The sequence below is a fragment of the Pogoniulus pusillus genome, chromosome 16, assembly GCF_015220805.1.
Source record: "Pogoniulus pusillus isolate bPogPus1 chromosome 16, bPogPus1.pri, whole genome shotgun sequence".
Taxonomy (NCBI): domain Eukaryota; kingdom Metazoa; phylum Chordata; class Aves; order Piciformes; family Lybiidae; genus Pogoniulus; species Pogoniulus pusillus.
Window position 1 is genome coordinate 26,036,026 of NC_087279.1, and position 23,467 is coordinate 26,059,492.

At 42.4% G+C, this 23,467-nt stretch overlaps 1 protein-coding gene across 3 annotated transcripts in view; it reads right to left on the minus strand.

Annotated features, from left to right (window-relative positions):
• Nucleotides 1-12,754: 12,754 nt before the first annotated feature.
• TAFA4 (TAFA chemokine like family member 4) overlaps nt 12,755-23,467 on the minus strand; it is a 106,841-nt gene continuing 96,128 nt past the window's right edge. For 2 of the 3 annotated variants that reach the window (XM_064157055.1, XM_064157056.1), the window contains 2 exons: nt 19,242-19,325; nt 12,755-14,614 (listed from right to left, as the gene is read on the minus strand). In XM_064157055.1, the coding sequence (XP_064013125.1) occupies nt 14,520-14,614; nt 19,242-19,325 (179 nt within the window). In that variant the 3' untranslated portion in view covers nt 12,755-14,519. Of the gene's footprint in view, nt 14,615-19,200; nt 19,326-23,467 lie in introns of all 3 variants that reach the window. The other variant, XM_064157057.1, reaches the window with a different exon arrangement.

Here is a 23,467-nt window from a genome sequence, read left to right on the forward strand (position 1 = left end):
AATGACAATTTATAGAATTTATAGAGTTTATAGAGTGCCCTCCCCTCCTCCCCCTCCTTTCCCCAAAAGACAGGGAGAGAGATAAAAGGTAGGGACACCCCAATAAATCAATCTCACTCGATTTGGAAGTTAAAAAGGAAAAGTTTAACAATAACTTAGAAAAAGGGATTGGAGGTAGGGGAGTTTACAAAGGATAAGGAAGGGAAAACAGCAAAATACAAAACAGGGATGGATACAACCCGAGTAGTGTGATGGTGTCTCTGCCTCGTGGCTGGTATGCAGTATCAGTGTGTGTGTGTGTTCGTGAACGCAGGTAGGGAGAAAGAGGGCGAAAAGAAGAAGAGACAGGAGAACTCCTGTCTTTTATACCACAGGAAGTGGGGGGAGTGGGCTAACCATCACCTGGAGTGTGGCCCACCCCTGAGGAGGGGCCAAGACCCCTAGGGTCAGGTTCAGGGTCACTCCCCCAGGAGTGTTAACCCTATACAGTCTTGTTGGGAACAAGCGAATATGGAAGTCAGCAGTTTGGAGTCCAACCAGGAGAGTTACCGAAACGAAAGATGGAGAAGGAGAATCCAGTCAGTTCGCTGAGGTAAAAGCTGTTCAACTTGCTCTTGATGTGGCTGAACGTGAGAATTGGCCTATCCTTTACCTCTACACCGACTCGTGGATGGTAGCCAATGCTCTATGGGGTTGGCTGAAGGACTGGAAGAAGAATGGTTGGCAGAGGAAAGGAAAGCCTATTTGGTGTGCTGATCTATGGCAGGACATTGATGCACGATTGGAGAAAATTCCAGTGAAGGTGCAGCACGTAGATGCACACATGCCTAAGAGCAGAGCCACTGAGGAACATCAACACAACCAGAAGGCAGATCAAGCTGCTAAGATTGCTCAAGCTGATACCAACTCTGATCTTGACATTGACCTTGATTGGAAACACCGAGGTGAGCTGTTCTTAGCTCGGTGGGCCCATGACTCATCTGGACATCAAGGCAGAGATGGAACATACCGATGGGCTCGTGATAGGTCAATTGACTTGTCCATGGACGCTATCACCCAAGTCATCTATGACTGTGACATTTGTGCTGCTATTAAGCAGGCTAAGCGAATTAAGCCCTTATGGTATGGTGAAAGATGGTCAAAGTACAAGTATGGTGAAGCCTGGCAGATTGACTACATCACTTTACCTCGATCTCGCTCTGGCAAGCAGTATGTGCTAACGATGGTAGAAGCCAGCACTGGATGGTTGGAAACCTATCCAGTTCCACATGCTACTGCACGTAACACCATTGTTGGTTTGGAGAGACAAATCTTGTGGAGACATGGAACTCCAGAAAGAATCGAGTCAGACAATGGTACTCATTTCAAGAACAATCTTGTGAAAAACTGGGCCAAAGAGCATGGTATTGAATAGATCTATCACATACCCTACTATGCACCAGCTTCAGGGAAGATTGAGCGCTACAATGGTTTGCTGAAAACCACCCTAAAAGCCATGGGGGGTGGAACTCTGAAAAACTGGGACAAACATTTAGCACAAGCTACTTGGTTGGTAAATAGTAGAGGTTCAGTAAACAGAGCAGGACCTGCACAATCAGATTTGGTCCAAACAGTAGACGGTGATAAAGTTCCTGTTTTACGTGAGAAGAATCTGTTAGGGAAAACTGTTTGGGTATTTTCTCCTTCAGGCGAAGGGAAACCTGTCCGAGGGGTGGTTTCTGCTGAAGGTCCTGGTCATACATACTGGGTAATGCAGGAGAATGGTGAAATTCAGTGTATTCCACAGAGAAATTTAACTTTAGCTGAAAGAGTTTAAATTCAAGCTGTTAGGAGTTTTCTGTTCTAGGTAACATCGGCGCCCAACACTGAAAGAATCTATGATAGAATCTACAGTACGTGAGCACGAACCCAACATCACCTGGGAGTCCCTGTTCTGAGCTTTTGAATCACCTACATCTGATTGAAGTGTGAACTGAACTTGTATATATATTGTTTTGGTGTAAATATTGGTTTAGATTAGATTGGATAATTCTCAGCGATACTCTGAGCGAAGTAGACAAGGGGTGGATTGTGCTAGTTTGAAGCAAGCTGGAATGTTTTGGTAGAAGAACTAGATAACGGGCAGTGAAATGAAAAACAATTGTGTCTACTTCTCTCACAGTCACGCTGAGAATTCTGGGAAGAAGAAAGACCTTTTTCTCCATTTTGTCTCTCACTCTTGCTTTTGCCTTAGACCTGGTCACATCTCATTAACCCTGCTCCTACTAACCTTGCTCCCTAACCTCTTGGCTGCACCTCTTTTCTTCCTGAGAACTGGGGTAAGGTTGAGAGGGCTGGGGGGAGGTGTTGGGGTGGTTTGAGAGCCCCTCCTGGGGACTCAGGTTTCTGGGAGGGGAGTTGTGCTTTTGTATTGTTTACCCTTTGTATATTTCTGTATATAACTGTATATAACTGTATATATTGTAAATAGCTGCTTGTAAATTCTGCTAGCTGTAAATAAATTGCTTCATCTATATTCCCAGAGGCTGTCTGAGTTAGCTGGGACAAATTCAAAAGTGTGGGAGGGGCGGGGTAACCCCCAAACCATCACACCATTACAGATAAACATGCTGTATCACAAATGTAGCTTTGTGAAGCACAATTCTGAGAGATATTATAAACAGCTCAATATTTTCCCTCTTGCATGAACTCCAGTAGTCCAGATCTCTTTTTTTCCTAGTCTGAGTTTAAAATAATGAAAAAATCCCAAATGTAGCTTTTGCTGAAAGAATGCAAATATCCAGGTGCTTCATAAAACAAAGTTCCCCTGGTTTTGGAAGAATTACCCCAATCTAATTGAAAACTACGCTTGTCACATCTTGCAAAATTGTCTTCACACAGGGCAAGTGCTAGCACTTTGAGAGGTCACGATAAACTACTTACAAACAAAAAACCAATAAAGTTAATTTCCTCTCCAAGTACCAAACTCTTTACAAATCTAACCAAAGGACAAAACCTGACATCCCAAAGTGCTTTCCACTTCCAGAATAGAAGCCTGCATGTTTAAAAGGGCACAGGATCATACGCTCACAGGATGTTAGGGGTCAGAAGGGACCCAAGGAGATCATCAAGTCCAACCCCCCTGCCAGAGCAGGACAATCCTATCTAACACTGATCACAGAAGACCCTGACAGTATCCAGGGAAGGAGACCCCACAACCTCTCTGGGGAGCCTGTTCCAGTGCTCTGTGACCCTTACAGTAAAGAAGTTCCCCCTTGTGTTGAGGCAGAACCTCTTGTGCTGCAACTTGCACCCATTGCTCCTTGTCCTATGCCAGGGAGCAGTGAGCAGAGCCTGTCCCCCCACTCCTGGCAGCCCTCAGATACTTATAAACATTTATCAAATCCCCTCTAAATCTTCTATTCTCCAGACTAAGCAGCCCCAAGTCCCTCAGCCTCTCCTCATAAGCCATGCCCTCCAGTCCCCTCATCGTCCTCATAGCCCTCTGCTGGAACCTCTCCAGCAGATATCTGTTCCTCTTAAACTGGGGAGCCCAAAACTGAACAAAGTATTCAAGATGGGGTCTCAACAGGGCCAAGTAGTGTGGGAGTAGAACCTCCCTCCCTTGATCTGCTGGACACACTCTTCCTAATACAGCCCAGGATCCCATTGGCCTTCTTGGCCACAAGGGCACATTGCTGTGACATGGGTAACTTGTTAGCCACCAGGATCCCCCAGGTCCCTCTCCACAGGGCTGCTCTCCAGCAGATCTCCTCCCAGCCTATACTGGTGCAGTTTATTATTCCTCCCCAGGTGCAGGACTCTGTACTTGTCCTTGTTGAACCTCATCTGGTTCCTCTGTGCCCAGCTCTCAGCCTGCCTAGGTCTCGCTGGATGGCAGCACAGCCTGCAGCTGTCTCAGCCAAACCTTGGTGTCAGCAGCAAACTTGCTGAGCAGACTCTGTCTGTGCCCTCATCAATGGCATTGATGAAGATGTTGAACAGGACTGGCCCCAGCACTGATCCCTGGGGGACTCCACTGGTCACGGCTCTCCAGCTGGACCTGGCACCATTGATCATCACTCTCTGAACTCTATCTTGTAACCAGTTCCTAATCCACCTCACTATATGCTCTTCCATCCCACACTTCCTCAGCTTGCTCACTAAAATTCATGGGAGATGGTGTCAAAGGTAGACTACTCAAGGCATTTGGAAAAGAGATGGAAAGCATGAAATGAGCAATCTAAAAGATGAGGGACAGTATTTTATGCAAATGTGCAATGAGTACCAATACACCCCAAGAGCAGAACCACAAGTGCATCTTCATTGTGGAAACAGAGAGATTTGCTTTGTTGGCATTCGATGATAAAAATCAGTGCTGAGCCTCCTCTTGTGACACTGTCACAAGTCATAAATTATTAACTGGAGTCTTTCATAAAAAAGTTCTTGTTTACAAGGTTACTCTGTAAGTTAAAATGTTTGTTTCCCCTCAGATCTCTACTGCAAAGCATCTGTGGGTAGATTTACATGATGAAGTTGGCAGATTTGTATTTTGACAGTGCATCTGTCATCTTTGCTTCATGTGTCAAGAGGTCAGGTGTGCACTTGGTGTTATCAGGTGGCTCATTAGTGTCCTGTGGGATATGCTACCTTGTTAGACTTGCTTTAAGTGACAAAAAAAAACATTCCTGTTAGCCCTTGCTGCAAGAATTCACCTCCCCCTCACAATTGTGTGCATTTTCCTACTGTCAGTAGAATAGAATGAATTTGTAGCATACATAGGAATAAAATATCTAGGGGGACAGTGCTGCATGGAGAGACAGCTCAAATCTTTCACACCTCTCCCAATCAACCTGGGCTGCTAACGGTGCAGGACCCAGAATATATATTTAGGTAATTAGTAGAGTCATATCACAACTTGCACAGTCTCTATGATATAATGTGTGTTGACCACTGTCATCAAGCCACCAGTAAGCCACCAGCTCCCTGCTAACCACTGTTAGACATCGATGCTCTCCACAGGGGCAAGGCCTAATCCATAGGCTTCCAAAGGCAGGGTCTGCAGCAGAATGAGGTCATTTTTCCACTACTTTCCAAAGACCACAAAAGTTTCTGAAAGTAGCAGTCATCTTTCTGTACTCTTCCTACAATATTCCTCACAGATTTGTTAATGGCTCCTGCTGTCTGCAGGCACAGATTCAAAAGGCAGGCTAGAGAACATCGTTGTGCATTCAGCTGGACCTGTGTGAACTCATCAGCTCCAGGAACTTCACGTGAATCTAAGTGAGAGCAGAGTTTAGTCCTGTGAGTATCACTGCAGTTTTACAAAGCATCTATTTAATTTTGTTGAGATTTAGAATAATGCAGTTTACATTGATTTTACCACCATAGTAGATTACTTTGTGAGTCACTTAATTCAAAGGGTAAGCAAATAGCTGGCAGTTTTGCTAGCAAATCACTTGTTCTAGTGAATTTTAAATGATGGACAACCTTGGTGAAAAATGTGAAGAAAAAATTATGGCATGTCTGCAAACTGCAAAATCATTGAATGTATGAGCCTGGGTGGATCTGCCTGCTACTATACAGCAAACATACTCTCTCCCTAATTTTTTTTGCTATCTTTTAGGTTGTTTTTCCACTCTCATAATGCTCCTCATGTCTTTCTTGTAGTGGCTGATGGATGGCATTGTAAATGTTCCTTTAGGGTGTGTAGAAATTATCTTTTCCATTTATTGTGGCTCTCTGAGGCCTCAGGCATACAAAGACTAAAGGTCAACAATCCTTGAAAAGTCTGCTGAATAACACTTTGTATACATAATGTGGAATACCTTGAGGTAGTTACCTTACTCGTGCTACCCTGTTATTCTTCTGCCTCTCTGTAGAGATCATTTTGTGGAACTGGATGAACCTTGTCCCTTTTAGCTTTCTTTTCATGTCTGAACCACACTGCCTCTCCACAGAAGACTCAGCAAGAAGTTTCCTGGCTGGAAGGCACTCCTGTGAAAAACCTCTCTGATGATTCCAGTTTTAAAGTATGTGTGTGTGTGAAGTCAGTGCACCCACCCACAACCTGGAGTTGCAAAGGCTGCAAAAAAGGACTGCGCAGCCAAGAGCCGTGAGTGGGATTACCAAACCTTCACCCAGTGCATACATTAAAGAGCAGAAGGGATATTGGATTCCTACAATTTATACATTCTTTTGCAAATGCACTCACCAATCTGTGCAACCTGATGTCAGTATAGATTGTTAGGAAGTGAAATATAACTCCTGGAAGCAGACAGGACATTTGTGTTCCCATTCCTTTGCTAAGAGGTCTTCAATGACTGAATACCAAGATCTAAGTGGAAGGAGGCAGTTTCAACACTTAATTTAAGAACTTCTTTTATACTCTAAGTGAAGAAGTCACTGCTGGTACTGGATTATCCAGTGTCCTTAAATAACCACTACTTGGCAGATAAAAGCCAGGTTAGGGCTGAGGCAGGCCACTATATATGAAAAAGTTAATACATCTTTAAAGTTACTGTCTCATTTTTCTTCTTCCATAGAACACAAGCGCGAGTGGTACCTGCATTTCAGGTATGGACCAGTGTATTGTTAAGGTGCACTGCTTAATCACTTGTGATCTGACCATGCCCTTAGACACCTTTCAAAATGAAAAACCTATATTGGCTAAATGAGATATATATAAGGTTGTGAACTTCAGTCCCAGGAGGGTGTACAGAGACTGAATGCACAATGTTCTTTCTTCCTTGACTGGTATGGGCAAGATTTAAGCCACAGCTGACTTTCCACTTGGTCTTCCTCATGTCTGCACCCTTCACTAGGCATTACATCTCAAAGGACCAGAAAGCCATATTCATTTCCAGGACTCATTTTGGGCTGCTAGAATGCAACAGATGAATTTCACAGCCGTGAGCCTCCACATTCAGTGTAGCCTGCAGTGCCTTTTCTGGCAAATGTTCATTGCCTATCGCTTGGTATAAATGATTGTAAGACAAACTCATTTTCTATCCTACCAAGGCTGCTTTTGTCTTCCGTGCACGTAATTTCTGTTGCTATTAATGGGAATGTCACACACAGAGACAGGTAGAATAGCCCCTGAAGTGCTCCAACGTCTGCTGGTGGGTGACTTTGTCCTCATAACAATTATGAAACTACATGACTTTATAAAATTCAGAAGTTCTCTTGAAGGTGGGCAGAGGCTGTTACTCCAACCTGTTACCTCTGTGAAATTTCATCCAAATTAGAAAAAATCTGCTAAGAGACATACTCATACAAGGTTCTAGACTTTGAAGCACAAGCTGAAAACATTGCCTAGTTACTTTCAGTTTTGTTTTGCCTTTAAAGGTGTAACTGCTAAACAAGCAACAGACAAAAAGAAATCAATGGGAGACAGGCTGCTTATTCATCAGGGAAATTATTTGGAAAGAACCTCCTGCTTTTATCATTGTGTGCTAGTTTGAAGCAGGCTAGAATGTTTTGGTTCAAAGAACTAGATCATAGGCTGTGAAAGGAAAACAGTGCTAATGTCTGCTTCCCTCAGTCTTGCTGAAGAAGAATGTAAACATTAGATAACACTCTCACCATTTTTTGTGGCACTCTGCCTTGGGCTTCTGACTGAGCTGCAGCTCCATAACCTCACCTTCCACTCACCTTTGCTTCTTAACCTCTGGCCGAACCTCTATTCTTCTTTAGGACTGGGGTAAGGTTGAGAGGGGCAGGGGGAAGGTGCAGGGGTGGTTGAGAGCCCCTCCTGGGGACTCAGGTTTCTGGGAGGGGAGTTGTGTTTCTGTATTACCTTTTACCTTGTCTATTTCTGTCTATAACTGTATATACTGTAAATAGCTGCTTGTATATTGTGCTAGCTGTAAATAAATAGCTTCATTTATATTCCCAGAGCCGACTGAGACTAGTCTGGGTGATTTCTAAAGTCGGGGGGGGAACACCCAAACCATCACACATTGTCTAGAGAATCCTGCTTTTGGAAAGGGGATCTAGTTGCTCAGCTAAACACTTAGTTAAGTGTCATGGAGGGCCTGTAGGCTCAAAAAGAGGCTTATTTATGCCTTGCCTGGACATGTCTTTCTGCCACAACCCCTGGTTGTAAACAGTATCCCAGTATCATCAAGATTGGAAGAGACCTCACAGATCATCAAAGTCCAACCCTTTACCACAGAGCTCAAGGCCAGACCATGGCACCAAGTGCCACGTCCAGTCCTGCCTTGAACAGCTCCAGGGACGGCGACTCCACCACCTCCCCGGGCAGCCCATTCCAGTGTCCAATGACTCTCTCAGGGAAGAACTTTCTCCTCACCTCCAGCCTAAATCTCCCCTGGCACAGCCTAAGGCTGTGTCTTCTTGTTCTGGTGCTGGCCACCTGAGAGAAGAGAGCAACCTCCTCCTGGCCACAACCTCCCCTCAGGTAGTTGTAGACAGCAATAAGGTCTCCCCTGAGCCTCCTCTTCTCCAGGCTAACCAATCCCAGCTCCCTCAGCCTCTCCTCGTAGGGCTGTGCTCAAGGCCTCTCCCCAGCCTCGTTGCCCTTCTCTGGACACGCTCAAGCATCTCAATGTCCCTCCTAAACTGGGGGGCCCAGAACTGAACACAGTACTCAAGGTGTGGTCTAACCAGTGCAGAGTACAGGGGCAGAATGTCCTCCCTGTTCCTGCTGGCCACACCATTCCTGATGCAGGCCAGGATGCCACTGGCTCTCTTGGCCACCTGGGCACACTGCTGGCTCATGTTCAGGTGGGTATCAATCAGCACCCCCAGATCCTTCTCTGTTTAGCTGCTCTCCAGCCACTCTGACCCCAGCCTGTATCTCTGCATGGGGTTGTTGTGGCCAACGTGCAGCACCCTGCACTTGGAGCTATTGAATGCCATCCCCTTGGACTCTGCCCATCTGTCCAGGCGGTCAAGGTCCTGCTGCAGAGCCCTTCTGCACTCCAACCCAGTCACATCTGCCCCCAGCTTGGTGTCATCTGCAAACTTGCTGATGACTGACTCCATGCCCTCATCCAGATCATCTATGAAGATGTTAAAGAGGATGGGGCCCAGCACTGATCCCTGAGGGACACCACTAGTGACAGCTGCCAGCTGGATGTGGCACCATTCACCAGCACTCTCTGGGCTCGGCCCTCCAGCCAGTTCCTAACCCAGCACAGAGTGTTGCCATCCAAGCCATGGGCTGACAGCTTAGACCCAGCTTGTGTCTCCCTGGGGCAAATCCATGTGATCCCCATATTTGGAAGAGTCCAGGCAAGTAGCCTTCTGCCTATTATGGTAAGGTTTGGCTGACTGCCAACCTGATTGGTCACTCTGGTGGCCAAAGAGGCCATTAATCTCGGCCTACAGTCAATAATTGGGGGTGCACAGGTGAGCAACATGCTCTCTGACCCAGCCTGTGCTCTGACTCACCCGCATGGCACAGACCCTGCAAGGTTCAGACATAGCTCTGGCCCTATCCGCAGCTCAGCTCGGACCACACTGCAGCGCTCAGTCGCTCAGACTCTCACATTCAGATGCCATTGTATTGCTCCGATGCCCAGAGGCTCAGACCTCATGCTTTGATTCAATCGCAGCTTATCTGCCTGCGTACCTTAGATGCAGACCTCATTTAAGCCTGCACATAATTTATAAAAAAGGAGCCTATAGCCTCCTAATCCAGCTGTGCATATCTGCAAGCTATCGTGCTATCAGGACCAGATCCTGCATTTGCCTACAGAGCTCAGATTCCTAGCATACTCACACGTGGCCTGAACCACGGAGACCCGTGCCAGAGACAGCATGGATATTCTCCTGCTTCTGAAGTTCTGCCAGCTGATATCCCTGGACACAGCATCCAGAAGAAGACAGCAGCACCAAGGCAGAGATCATCCCTCGCCAGGAGAAAAGGTTAGAGAAAAACCTATTTCCCCAGAAACTGGGAAGATTTATCATCTCCCCTCAAGCCGGGAAGATTCCAGCCTCAAAGAGTCCACAGGCAGATCCCCTGAAGTCTGGACACTAGGCACAGGCTGTGACACAGCCCTGGAGGGTGATTAATAATTAATAACACTTGTGAGTAAAAGCTTTAATATCTCTGTAATATAAGTTGCCTCTGCCATAGAGCAGAAAGAGTTTCAGGCCACCCTGCTGGGCAAATAGCATAAAGATCCCAAGCGGCATTTAGTCAAAGGGGAAACTCCTCTCTCTGTTTATAGTTTGAATGTTTGCTAGTTAAATAACCAAATCCCTATACATATTTTGTCCTAAATTGTTTTCATAACCGTGGACTGAACATTATATTAATGCACAGTGTTTGGGGGTGGCAAGAGTTCATAAATATTAAATTTAATAAATTACATTTTTATATAAAATTTCTATCACCTCAAATCAATTTCTCACCTCTGCCAAATAGGTGTAGGTACAGAGAACCCCCTCTGCAACAGTAAACAAGTGGAAAATAGTACATACTCCATGTTTCCAGGTGTAGGAGTCTCATTCCCATGCAGTGAGAATCCCTACATCAGGAATCTTCAGACAAACATCCTCTTGAACTCAACACAAGTAGCACTCCAAGGTGAACCATTCTGTGTCTACCAGAAATAGTAGCACAACGGAGTGCATGGGGACACTGTGCCATGAAAAGCAGTTCTTTAAATGTCACTGCTATAGTTTAGAGGCATTTCTTTCTCCTAAATACTTTAAAGTCTTTTACAGGCTCTGTGTCAATAAAACCAGAAGTGTCTGTTGTCGTGACAGAAGTCAACTGTTCTCTTACCTCAGTGCCCATTTGATCTATCAGCAAATTCTTAACCTTCAAAGACATTTTCTATGGCTGTAGGTTTGTTAGGAACTAACTCTTGAGAAAAAATGTGTGACAAATGTACAAATTTTATTCACTCTCTTTAGATACAAATTCTAAAACAAATCCTTGAAGATTACAGACTTAGAGATAGAAGGAAATTGGAATAACATCTATCATGGATTTACTAGAGTTGTAGGATGCAAGAGAATCCTTGCAGTGATTTCTATTAAGATAGTTTATTTTCTAGATAAAGAAAATTCTTGTATCTAGTTTAATCTATATATCAAAGCATTTATTTTGATACCATAGATATTTCTTCATGTAATTGTGAGAAGATAAGGGCTGTGGCAAGGAAACAGCCAAAGAGTGAACAACGGCACTTTCTGTTCAAAACAAGATAGGATGGAGGTACCTTACCAGCCAGTCTTGGTGGTGTTCAGCTACGGCCTTGCAAAGAGCCACATGGAAAAAACTAAGCACAGGTAAGAGGCAATCCCTCATGACCTCAGAACTTCAGAAAGTAACACTGAGCAGCACAAACTTCAAGGCCAGCCTCAGAAGTAGATTTAAATGGTATCAGCAAAGAGGTGCAAGCTGAAAAAAGCAAGCCCAAAGTATTAGCAAGGTACTTGCTGGCCAAATTGCTGGTGTGATGTAGCTGTGAAAAAGTAACGGCAACACAGGCTGAAGAAAGTAAAGTATTAGCAGCAGAGATGGGGAGGTGCTAATGACACTATAAAAGTGGCAATGGCAGATGTCAAATAAAGTACACAATTCTAGCAATGCTTCTTCAAAAAGCGATTTTCTTAAATTGCAAGGGATGCAAAGAGGGCTACAGAGAGGGGCGTGGTGGGGGGGCCACAGAAAGTTAGATGAAGAGGCCATGGTTGTTCTATGCCTAGTGAAATGTCACCTGGGTGAAGAACAATATATCTGGGTCATCCTAATGAGGGGGGGAAAGAATGCAGTCAAGAAGTAAGGTATAGATATAATGAGGACATTAATCAGTTCAACTTGGATATTAGAATAATATGGGAGAAGTGTCTGTCAAAGTCTTTGTTAGAAATTGTATGGCAAAACATTGCCACTTTAACACCAAAAAGATTACTTTCTTAACCAGATTAGGGTACACAGCCTGCTCAAACAAAAGTCCAGATATGACAACCCACAGGTTTTAGACCCACAGAAGTTTAATACTGGGATGTAATCTGAGGCTCCTAGGAGATTATGAGTATGTTGCTTAAGAAAAATGCGCTTCCAGAACAAGTAGATAAAAATAAACTCAGTCATTTACAGAGAGAACACAGCAGGAACCTGGGACACTGATCTCTTCTACTAACAGAGCAGCTGGCAAAGACTAATTTTGTGGTCACTCAGCAGAAGGCCAATGCTGGTATCAGATAACAGATAACAGCTTTAGAAGAGGCAGCAATCCTCCAAAAGGAGGCAGAAATATATTACAGCATGTATACAACGAGTCAGGAAAAGAAGCACATCAATCCATGATCCTGTGTCGCACCTCAAGTGAGTCACCTGTTTGGGATGCCATTCATAACCCCATGCTACAAGACTCACATCATAATGTCCCCCTTTCTTAGTGGAAGCTAGAGCAGCTTCCAGGTGGCTATTTCAAGGCATGTAACATAGTGTATCTCTTTTGGGTAAATATGCTACATGCTTTAAACAGGAAACTAAGAAGTTTTTGTTCTATTCTCAATTCTGCTACAATTCCAGTGGTTGGCCTCACCCAGGTAACTTATTTACTATGTATCTATCTTCAAAAAAGAGAAAAATATATTTTTTTCTCTTAAACTCTTGTTCATTCAGCTAAAACATCTCAGCAACAATTTTTATTCTTTATAGAGCAGTTACCTAAATAAATAAATAAATGCCAGTTATGAGTCGATGTTGTACAAGCAGGAAATGAAAATTGTATTTGTTGATGACACTGTCAACTATATATATGCACAGAAACAGTAGAAATAGTAAGGGTAATTTTAAAATTTAATCATAAAGCCAAAACAATGACAAAATATTAGGAATGTGGAGCTCATCAGGGCAAGCACAGTCTATTAGCTGTTCAGCTGTCCAAGCAGAGAGCAGAAAACCTCTATACTTACCACTGAGTACAATGACCACAATGATTCCAGCTGTAATCAAATACACAATTGAAAGTGAACTAAACCAGATAACTCAAAACTGAAAAACCCAGGGCCACATCTTCCCAGCACTCACTTCAATGAGATTACCTGTGCATACTCTCACTCACTTGAGCAATTTAAAAGCTAACAATTACTACTAGGAACAGCTGCGCGCTGCTGATGGTTTCTTCCCCATAAACTAGAAAGCTTACACAAGATGACCTAACTTAGCACCACACTTCTTTCATTTTGTTTTCTGTCTATATAAAAATTAAATGCACATTGTCACCCTAACATTTGCACAAAGCATAACAAGGAACAGGGTCAGCAGCAGTTCATCTGCATGATAGCCATCTGCATTGCTGCATTTCAGTCTGGTTAAATGCATCTTATGTCATAAAATGTTGGAATGGGGAGCAGACTGGCCACAGCTGCACCTCGACTCACTTTTCTATTTATGAAGACTGATGACAAAAAAACTCTAAGAGCAAATAAGAAGAAGATTATGAAATGCATCTACAATAATGTGGAACAATTATGTGTCACAAAAAGTAAACACTTGGAAATTCAGTCTGTCGAGGAACTAGACATTTAATTATTACAATCATTCTAAACAAGAACTAATTGAAACTGAAGTTTCATTTTTGTCTGGAATTTTGCTTCTGAATTTAAAGTATGTTACCTATTAGGATGTAACCAACGCTATGAAAATCCAAACAAATTACTCTCCTTCCAGTAAGCTGTCCTTATGCAGTACAAGCATGCTTTCCTTTTTTCTTCTGAGGCATCTGAATGAATATTTCTAGCTAATGGCTAAATTCTTTTCCATATCTAGATTCAAAGAGGCAAGGAATATGCATACTTTGCTGTTCCCTTGGAGAATGGATTTATTTTGGGACAAGAAAAGCTATGTCTACTTTTGATTTTTTTTTTCCTCTTTCTCATGCTTTCCTGCCATCACTTGCAAATGTAAAAGTTAAACAACCTACAAACTACCTAAGGAAAGAAATTTAATTGCACAGATATAACCAAAGTATGCCTTACAATAATTGCTACTGATTAGTAAGTTCCATCTTTTCACCTTCATACAACTTTGGTAGTTATTAAATCACAGTTCAAAACACAGTAAGACATAATTTACTAACACTGTCCTGTCAACTCAGCACTGGGATCAGCTTTGTATTTTTATGTTGTACTGTATGTGAGAAGTATCTCATATAAATCCATAGAATCATTTAGGTTGGAAAAGACCCTTAAGATCATCTATATCAGGTCTAACACAAGCATTTTCATTCTGTTACCCTTTAGGTTACATTCACAACCTAAACTCATTTAATCAATTTTACGTATCTTAGTATAATTAAGAAAGTCTTATCCTTGATGCACTACAGAAGTTCAGATATGCACTTCCACAGATTTCTGCCAGATGCCAGATCCTTGGGAATCCAAGGTACATTTCAGGTAGGACCTGCTTTTTCTTGTGAAATTAAAATGTATCGTGCTTTATAGCAAAATCCAAGTTCAGAAGCTGCAGCCATGATTGAAAGGAGAAGTATTGTCCTTTTTGTTGACTCATTTTGTAAGTTCAAAGAATTAAGTCAAAGGGATCATCACATAAAATGGTGTCTGTGTAACAGCCAAGAACAGCTGCACATGCCATTGTTCTGGTAGTGACCCACAGTTTTGCTCTTTGCTACCGTGTTACCTAGAAAAAAAAAAGAAAGAGTTACCTTGACAGAATCAGCCATAGGGGATTCTGGTGTGTGCTTTGCTATGCAAGGAAACTGTAGCCATCACCACATCCTGAAGGGACTTGCCCCAGCCATGCTGATACACCCTGCAGAGCATCCCAGTCGGTATGGAAGCACGGATTACATGGCATTCAATAGAATAAAGGAGACTTGCTGAGGGAGATCTCCTCCTATTGTATTTCGCTTAGCATGATTTCCAACATCAATGCCTACAGCACAAGGGTACAACTTACATCCCAAAAGACATGGAAACTGCTACCCGTTCCCATCGGTCCATCTTAAGAGAGGGAACTTGAGATCAGGCAAAGCATGGCCTGAACGATTGTTCCTGCAGCAGAAGCCACTCACAGATAAAATCTCCCACAGGACCTCACAGTCTCCTCTCCATAAACCATATGCACTGTGGTGGTTTAAAAGTAACACCTTGTCACACTGGGCCGGGTGCGTCAGAGGTGTGTGTGAGAACCTTAGTGCACAAACCCTGTGGGTTTGGCTACACAGTGAGAAGGGAACATGTCAGATGTCCCATCCTGAAAATGGATGAGAACAGGCAGCCTGCAAGGAGGAAATCTTTTGCAGCTCTCCTCTGTAGTGTCTTGATGTGTCGCAAAACTAAACAGACACTCAGCACGGAGAAGTTTTTATTTCCTTCCCTGAGATAACTGAATTAAGATCTTAAATGTTTCACATTTTAATTGTCCCATTCAGCTACTAACTATTCACCTAAATATTGAGCAGCGCCAGGAGTGCTTCATGTATTTCCAGTCTAATAATTTCACAACATGAAAAGATAGAGGACTTAAACTTTATTAAATGGCATTTCTTCTTTCAGTATATAATTAACCTGTGGAAGCCACTGTCCCAACTAGACCTGATCCCAGGGTCTTAGAAAGCTTTAACAATTGATTAGAAATTTAAATGCTAATGAGATCATCTCATTAACATAGACAAGATTTTATTATGGCATGGATCTTAATTCTCGTGTTTTAGACATAAGTCAGTTACTAAACTGGGAGAATTTCATCTATGTTTACATTTTTGATAATTGCTCACAAGGGTTTAGCTGTGACTTTCTGATGTAAGTGTCACAGCACTAGACAGACAGGCTGCTGTATGCTGTGGACTACTGCTCTGACAGTTCATACAGTCCTCTTTGGGAAAAGTTAGAATGGTGCATTTAAGATGTATTTCACTGACTGAGCTGATGTTGGATAAATATTTGGTTAATTTTTTTTTTTTTTTAAAGTCATATCACAGAAACCTACAGGTTGGCAGAGCCCCTCAGGACCACCATGTCCAACCTAGAACCCTACTCTTACAAGACTCACCTTAAACCATAGCCCTAACACATCCAGGGTTGGTGACTCCACCACCTCCCTGGCCAGCTCATTTCAGTCCCTGACCACTCTCTCCATGAAAAACTTATTCCTCATCTCCAATCTAAACCTCCCCAGCCTCAGCGTGATGCCATTCCTCCTTCTTCTGTCTCCAATTACCTGTGAGAAGAGACCAACAGCAGCCTCTCCACAGTGTCCCTTCAGGTAGCTGTACAGAGCAATGAGATCTGACCTCAGCCTCCTCTGTTTCACACTAACCAGACTCAGCTCTCTGTGTCACCCCTCATCAGATTTATTCTCCAGACCCTTCTCCCAGCTCTGTTGCCCTCCTCTGGACCCACTCCAGCACCTCCATATCTGTCTTGTATTGTGGTGCCCAAAATTGAACACAGTACTCAAGGTGTGGCCTCACCAAAGCCAAGTACAAGGTTCATTTTCTCTATAACAAGAAAAAAAACAACCATATTTCCCCTTTATTTTCCTTCTGTTTCCATACAACCTGTGACAAAAGTTTCTGTTCAGAAACTAGAGTTTCCATTGCTTACTGCATTTGCACAAAAATGGTATCTTAGTAGACAAAGAAAAACCACATACGAGACAAGCAAATCACTGCAGAGGAAATACAGATCCTAGAATCAAAGAACGCGCTGGGTAGAGAGGGACCTTTAAAGGCCTTTTAGTCAACTGCCCTGCAGTAAGCAGAGGCACCCCTGACTAGATCAGGTGCCAGAATTGATTCTGTAGCACAGTTTTGCTGTCTAGCAAGCAGCCATCTACACATAACTTTGTCACCAGGGCTTCACTAAGGTACAGGAGAGAGAAAGAAGTACCTGTGGGAACAGTCTTGTAGATGGGCTCAGTCATGCTGTGAGGTCACCCATTTCTCCTCACCTGACTTTGGAGAATCCTAAACAACTTTGCTTGGATGCAAACACACCTGTTGCGGGGCACAATGAATCTTACCCACAAGACCCTGGGCAAATCCTTTCCTTTCTTACTTGGACCAATAAAGAAGACAAATTGGGATTTCAGATTGGTTTTCAAGAGGCACAACACCAAAAGCTAGCTACAAAGGTAACAACAATTTGGTTATAATAGGACAAATTCTCAGCTTTTAGAAATGCTGTTGCTGCTGAGGATGTAGCTATCAAATCTCCTAAACTAACTCTTCAGAGTTCATTTAGTAAATGAAATGCAGGTAAATGCATCAAAAAAGCTTTTATGGGTCAAACCCAATGCATTTAAAAGCATGAAAGTAATTATTTCCCTGAAGTACCACACAGAAAATGATGGAAGAATTTCTAGAATGAGTTACTAGAAAGAGAGGTACTGAGACATATTTTAAGGGATCTGCCCTTTAAGGAATTCTGCCTGATCCCTTCTCTAATGGGGCCAGCCACCACTTAAAGGCTAGGACTCTTTTGCCTCATTTCAGTGTAATGTTTAATCACTAACTTTATTATTTGTATCTAGATTTCTATTGTTGCAGTACCAGAAGACCTCGCTCAGAAACACAATCTCTCTTACAATGCTGCTAACCACACACATGAGAAAATACAACCATGGCTTAACACGTGCAGATCTGAACCAACACAGTGAAAGAAAGAAAACTAAAACCATGCAAGGAAAACAAATGGTTTGCATGTCAGTGACACAGTACAATCATTCACAGCTAAACCTAAGTGCCAGCTGTTTCATTATCTTTTCACTTAAATGACCTCAAACAAATCTTCTCTGGTGATAAAAGTCAATGCAAAATGCATTACTCCACACCCCAGCAAAGCAGAGGAGGAGTTTAAATGAAGCAATGTTTGCTCTCATATTGCTGTACTCTGCCCTCTGTTAGACCTACACAAGCTCACTGGAGTTGATGAATTTGCACAGTCTAACTGTAGCCAGGATGATTTGTTCCACACTAGCTTTAGAAAAACATCCCACCACCATATTCTGTAATTTGCTGGCTGCAATAATCCAGATTTGCAACAATTCCTCTGGTCTTAAAGACAGGAATAGGGTTTTCTGAACTGGTTGGTTTGGTCAGATTTTTACAGTGAGCCTGCCACAGCGCATTGTTTGTATCTGAACTTTAGGTCATCAGTATCACACCAGGACTGTTGACTTCTTAAAACAGAACAAGAGGACACAGCCTCAGGCTGCACCAGGGGAGATTTAGGTTTGAGGTGAGGAGAAAGTTCTTCCCTGAGAGAGTCATTGGACACTGGAATGGGCTGCCCGGGGAGGTGGTGGAGTCGCCGTCCCTGGGGCACTTCAAGGCAAGGTTGGACGTGGCACTTGGTGCCATGGTCTAGCCTTGAGCTCTGTGGTAAAGGGTTGGACTTGATGATCTGTGAGGTCTCTTCCAACCCTGATGATACTGTGATACTGTGATTACTAAGCAACATTTGGTGTCAGTATGTGCTTCTGAACGTAGACTGTGACCTAATCAACAATTTTCCTTCCCACCTAGAGGAGGCTGCAAAGGGGAAAGCAAAGCCATTGCCTCCTAAAGACTCCTAATTCATAGTATATTTAGATACGCAGTTTTCTATGGCTTGTTGAACTTCAATGCAGAGAACTAATTCTAGATGGTTAAGCAGACAGAGGATGTGACAGTTTCTCCTTGATGGCATTAGTTAAGAATCAGGATGGATATTTTCTTTTTTTTTTTTAGCAAAAGGGCCATCTACAGGATTGCCTGTAATTAGAGATTATCTGAGCCACCCTGATTTCCAGTGGTGCTCAGGGTCCCACAGTTGCCATTGGCATCAGGGCAGATTCTCAACAACTCCCAAGACAGGCTGCAACTTCCCAAAGCTAAAAGGACTTTCCAATACCACAAGAAACTAATTTCAGATGATGCTGGTAAAAACTTTAGATCCATGTACTCAGTCTACAGACTGAAAATTGATCTTGGAACATGATTATCCCTCTAGTACTGGCCACAACAGAATAGTTTCCTTGCTCACTAAAGTCTGAAGCAGGACTTTCTCCACTTTGACCCCACTGCCCAAGAACTTAACAAGGATGGCAATGAAGGGGCAGTTTTGACTCAACATTTCCCTCTCTGAGAACAACTGCAATAACCACCCCTTCCTAAAATGCTGAGGAGCCCAGTACTGGAGCTCACACCCACAGATACAATGCAATAAGCAAGGGATATCAGCAGACAGTCACCTCTTAATATAGGCAATTGCGGTACTTGCCTTTGTGGTTTTGACTTTATTTCCACTGCTGCAAGACCAACCTGAGTAGTCTGGTAGTACTTTACAGTCCTCTCCATCCAGACAAGGGTCCATATGACACCACCACTTCTGCAGAACAATGGAAGCTAGAAAAAGATACAAGAAAGAGAAACAAAAGATGATAGTTTTTTTGCTACTGTTGGATTTAGTATGGAATTTGGCCATGCAAAGGTCAATTGTTTGATTTCAAAGGGTAGAACCAACAGTTCCTGTTTCAGTAGCTGATCACACCTCATTGTATTTGAGCTAAAAATGTGGTCAAACCCCCTCATCATCACACAGAAAGGCAAATGCAAAATGCAAACGATAAAGACAGGCAAGCACTGCCAGAGACTGACCAACATTTGAATTGACTTCTGGAAATACCTTTCCATCTCCACTGACTACAAAGAGGATTTGCCTCCTCCATTTACATGCTTCAGTCAAGTGCCTGCTGTAAGGCAGAATGAAACTAAAGCTTCTTGTTTAACCCAGATATGCATATGCCAGACTGGACGAAGAAATGCCAGTTTCTCCCTTCACTGGGTGAGAAAATAGAATTGCACAGAGATGTAAGTATGTGAGGTCTGTCAGCAAATAGTGCAGATAAAAACATGGAAACCACAAGAGAGGATTAGGTTATTACCTAAAAATCTACTTGGTTACACTGCCAGCTTTGAGCATGTTTTGGAAGACTACAGCAGGACAGCTGAACTGTGCAGATTTATTAATTTTCTAGGCCAATTTCCATTAATAAGACCATACTTTTTATTTTCACAAGTGTAGTCATGGCCTTAGAATATTGCTGTAAGCAACAGATAAACTTTCCCACAAACATCTGCATGCAGTTTCAAGTTTTGCACTGCTCATGGGATTCACAGAACCCCAGAAAATGATTATGAAATACATCATTTCACAATTTTACATCATTTAAATTGGAATTCAAAATAAAATATGGCCTAAAATGTCGATTTAGTAACTCTACATATGCTGCTCTGTGCACAAAATACTGATTTTTTCATCCTAGATCCCAAAGAGATCAACAAAAATAATTTAATCTACTTCTTGTAAAGCACCTTTTTGCTTTTAATTTCAAGGTGGATCTGCAACCTTCAAATTAAGGTGACAAGCAGCCAAGCTGACAGCAGGATATTGCTGAAATGTTCATTCAATTACTTTTGTTTTGCACTTTCACGCTAAGCCTACATGAAAGACACTGTGGAAAATGTACTCCTGGAACACCAGTTAGGCTTCTAGAAACTATTTTTTCATTCTCATAAGGCTATAAAGTAAGTGCTTGATTCCTCTCACCAGTCATTTTGATCATAGGTTATCTGCATTGATGCTGATTGATTGTTGACAAATCAGGTGAAACTTGACTGAGCTTCCCAGGAGGAGAGGGATCATTTTCACTCCAGACTGGCATTGACCCTAGATAAAATGATTTCACGGAAACAATAGCTTTACAGAGAGTAAAGGCAAAAAGTGTCAATACATCATCTCATCTTGCCTCATGCAGTTCACTGTGTTGTGCCTCCAGTTGCATATGCCTACGCAGTGTCTAACAAGCTGATCTGGAATGGGTGAAGAAAGAAATGTCTCCCATTGTCATTTTTTCTAACAGTTAAACAATCTCAGCATGAAACATGCAGCCTTAGTTTTCTTCCCCTTCTGTCTTGTTTTCTTCTCCTACATTACAGCACCTGTTAGCAATCATCATTTTCTCCCTGTGATGGTACTAAACGTGTTGTAATTCAGTAACTTTTTAACCTTCTGCCTGATAAGCTGAGCTGATTGAACTTATTTGGGTTTGCACCACAATGCATTTGTCTTCATTAATGCAGTTATTTCAAACAGGTTCTGCTTCCTGTGTCTAGGACTGTGCCATGTGCCTACCTTGGGCTTCTCTTCAATTACTGCTTTGCCCCCCCAGATGAAATGCATACATGTTTTTGTCTGGACAGATTCTGTATTTGCTTTCAGGTCACTGCTGAAAATGCTGGAGGCAGATGCAGAGCTGAGCACTGTGAATTCCCATTGGTGTGTGTGGTTTGACTACCTCTCCTACTGCTGACTCTGGGCAGAGGTGGGGTTTGGAGGTAAGACAGGTGACTGACACTGCACACAGTGGCCCATGGTTCAAAATTAATTACCTTATGAAAAATTAGACTTAAATCCTCAAATGTAATTAGGACCAAATCTTTACTTGAATAAGTACTCCAAGGTAACTTGGAAAGCCGAGACTTACATGTGCCAAACTTAGAAACTACCTGTATTAACCTTGAAAACTTCTCCACAAGTGATATCCGCTATGGATGTCAAATCTCTTTTCAGAAAGCTCCTGTGATCTGTAGTCCAGGAATTCCTTGGACACCATATCAGCTTCTCCACTCCTTGCACAGGAGAGAGATGAGCCTCAGTTGCCTCTAAGTGGCTGGCCCATGCTGCCTGTCCTCTCAAATCTGGCACAATAACAGTGCTTTTCCAGCCTACTCCAGGTATTCTGAAATATATTTCAAATACAGCTGACCAGAGATCTACTAGCCAGTTTGTTAGGGCTCTAAAGTACTCAGAGTCAGAATTTTAAAAGTATAAAAATTAAAAACCAATTAAAGTTGAATTGCAGCAGATGTTGGTTACAGCCTTCTTTAGTTAACAATAAATTAGAAACTATCTTCTCATCCTATCACTCACCAAAAGCAAAACTGTGACACTAATCAGCCTTCAGGATTAACAATGCCAATATTTCAGGCACTGTGGGCCTGACCCATATGGGTCTTACAGGATTTCTTTGTCTTCTACTTGAACAAACAAATTTATACAGTCTTTAGGCTGAACAAATCCACTGGATTAAGCTTTCTAACATAGATTTTCAACACATTATTCATGCCACTGTATATTTCCTTTTATTCTTTGAATACTGACACAGCATTAGCATCCTTTTGAATTCTCAAGTATTCTGAGATTCATTCAAAAACAGTGGGAGGGAAATGTTCTAAGCTATATCTTCTTTTATCTATTTCTTATTTATTTCTTGCTGGTTGGTTTTGGGTTTTCTATTCTATATGCAATCTTCCCTTCAGTCTACAACCTAGATGGGCTTTCAGCAAAACATGTCTTGCTTCTTCGTTATGGCTGTAGTGACAAAACTTAAACAATTCTTTAGTCCCATTCACATTTTTTTTCCAATCTGAGTGTTTCTTCTTCGTAAATTCTTGAAGTAATGCAATTGCCTGGATGAAGGTGATTTGGCTCATGGTGATTTGCTTAGAAGCATTTAACACGCATAGCTAAGATAGCTACTCCACAGACAGAAGTTATTAATGTTTTATCTTCTTGGCAGTACCTGTTAGACAAGCTGATGGTACTTACTCAGAGATGTTTTTTTCCATAAAGAAAATGGGTATAAACAAAATCTCCTGGCTACCTTAAATGTAATTTAGTCATTGACAGAATGAATTGGCCTTTGCTAAGCAAAATCTCAGTACTCAAGTAGTATAGCTACGACTGAAGGCAGGGAATGCAGGCTACGTGCTCTGTCCTTTCTGTATATTTAAGTTCCTTCGTACATGCTGCTTTTTTCTGAGTTTAGTGGCTCAGTTTATCTACAGCAACATTTCTCAGTCTCAGACGGGTCTGTGCTTGGAAGCTGAAATAACTCCCAGGAAAGTGAGCTATGTGCACAGAAGTAGCCTTGGGGTTTTTTGGTCTGTTTGTTTGCCAGTGCTTGTCAAGAACCCTCAGAACTAAGTTCAAACACACAAATGACAGAGTTTCTTGTTGGATGCATCCAAAATGCAACTAAGTGTGTTATCATGGGCAAAGGATAAAAGAACTCTTGATCCAAAGAGTTTTCATCTTGCACTCTTAGCTAGTCTATGATGAGTGATTTTTTATTCTGCTGGTAAAAATGCTAGGAAGATCTCATGCTATAACAAACATTGATTTTTCACCTTCATATGCTCCTCTTTGAATGAAGTACTTTGACTTCTGCTACTACCAATATTTAAAGTTTCCAAGACGAAAGGCACTCCAGCAATGCAAAGCACTCTATAAATATAGTCAGCCAGGCCCCACAACACAGTATTATTGCACCACCTGGGAAAGGACTGATTCAGAGCAATAAAGGCAATGAAGACTTTCATTAACGTATTTGCAAGATTTAGCTAACTCTTATCTTCCTCCCTGCACCACTTCAATACTTTTTTTCTTGGAACTTACCTGGACATCTATCATTTCATCTGTACAA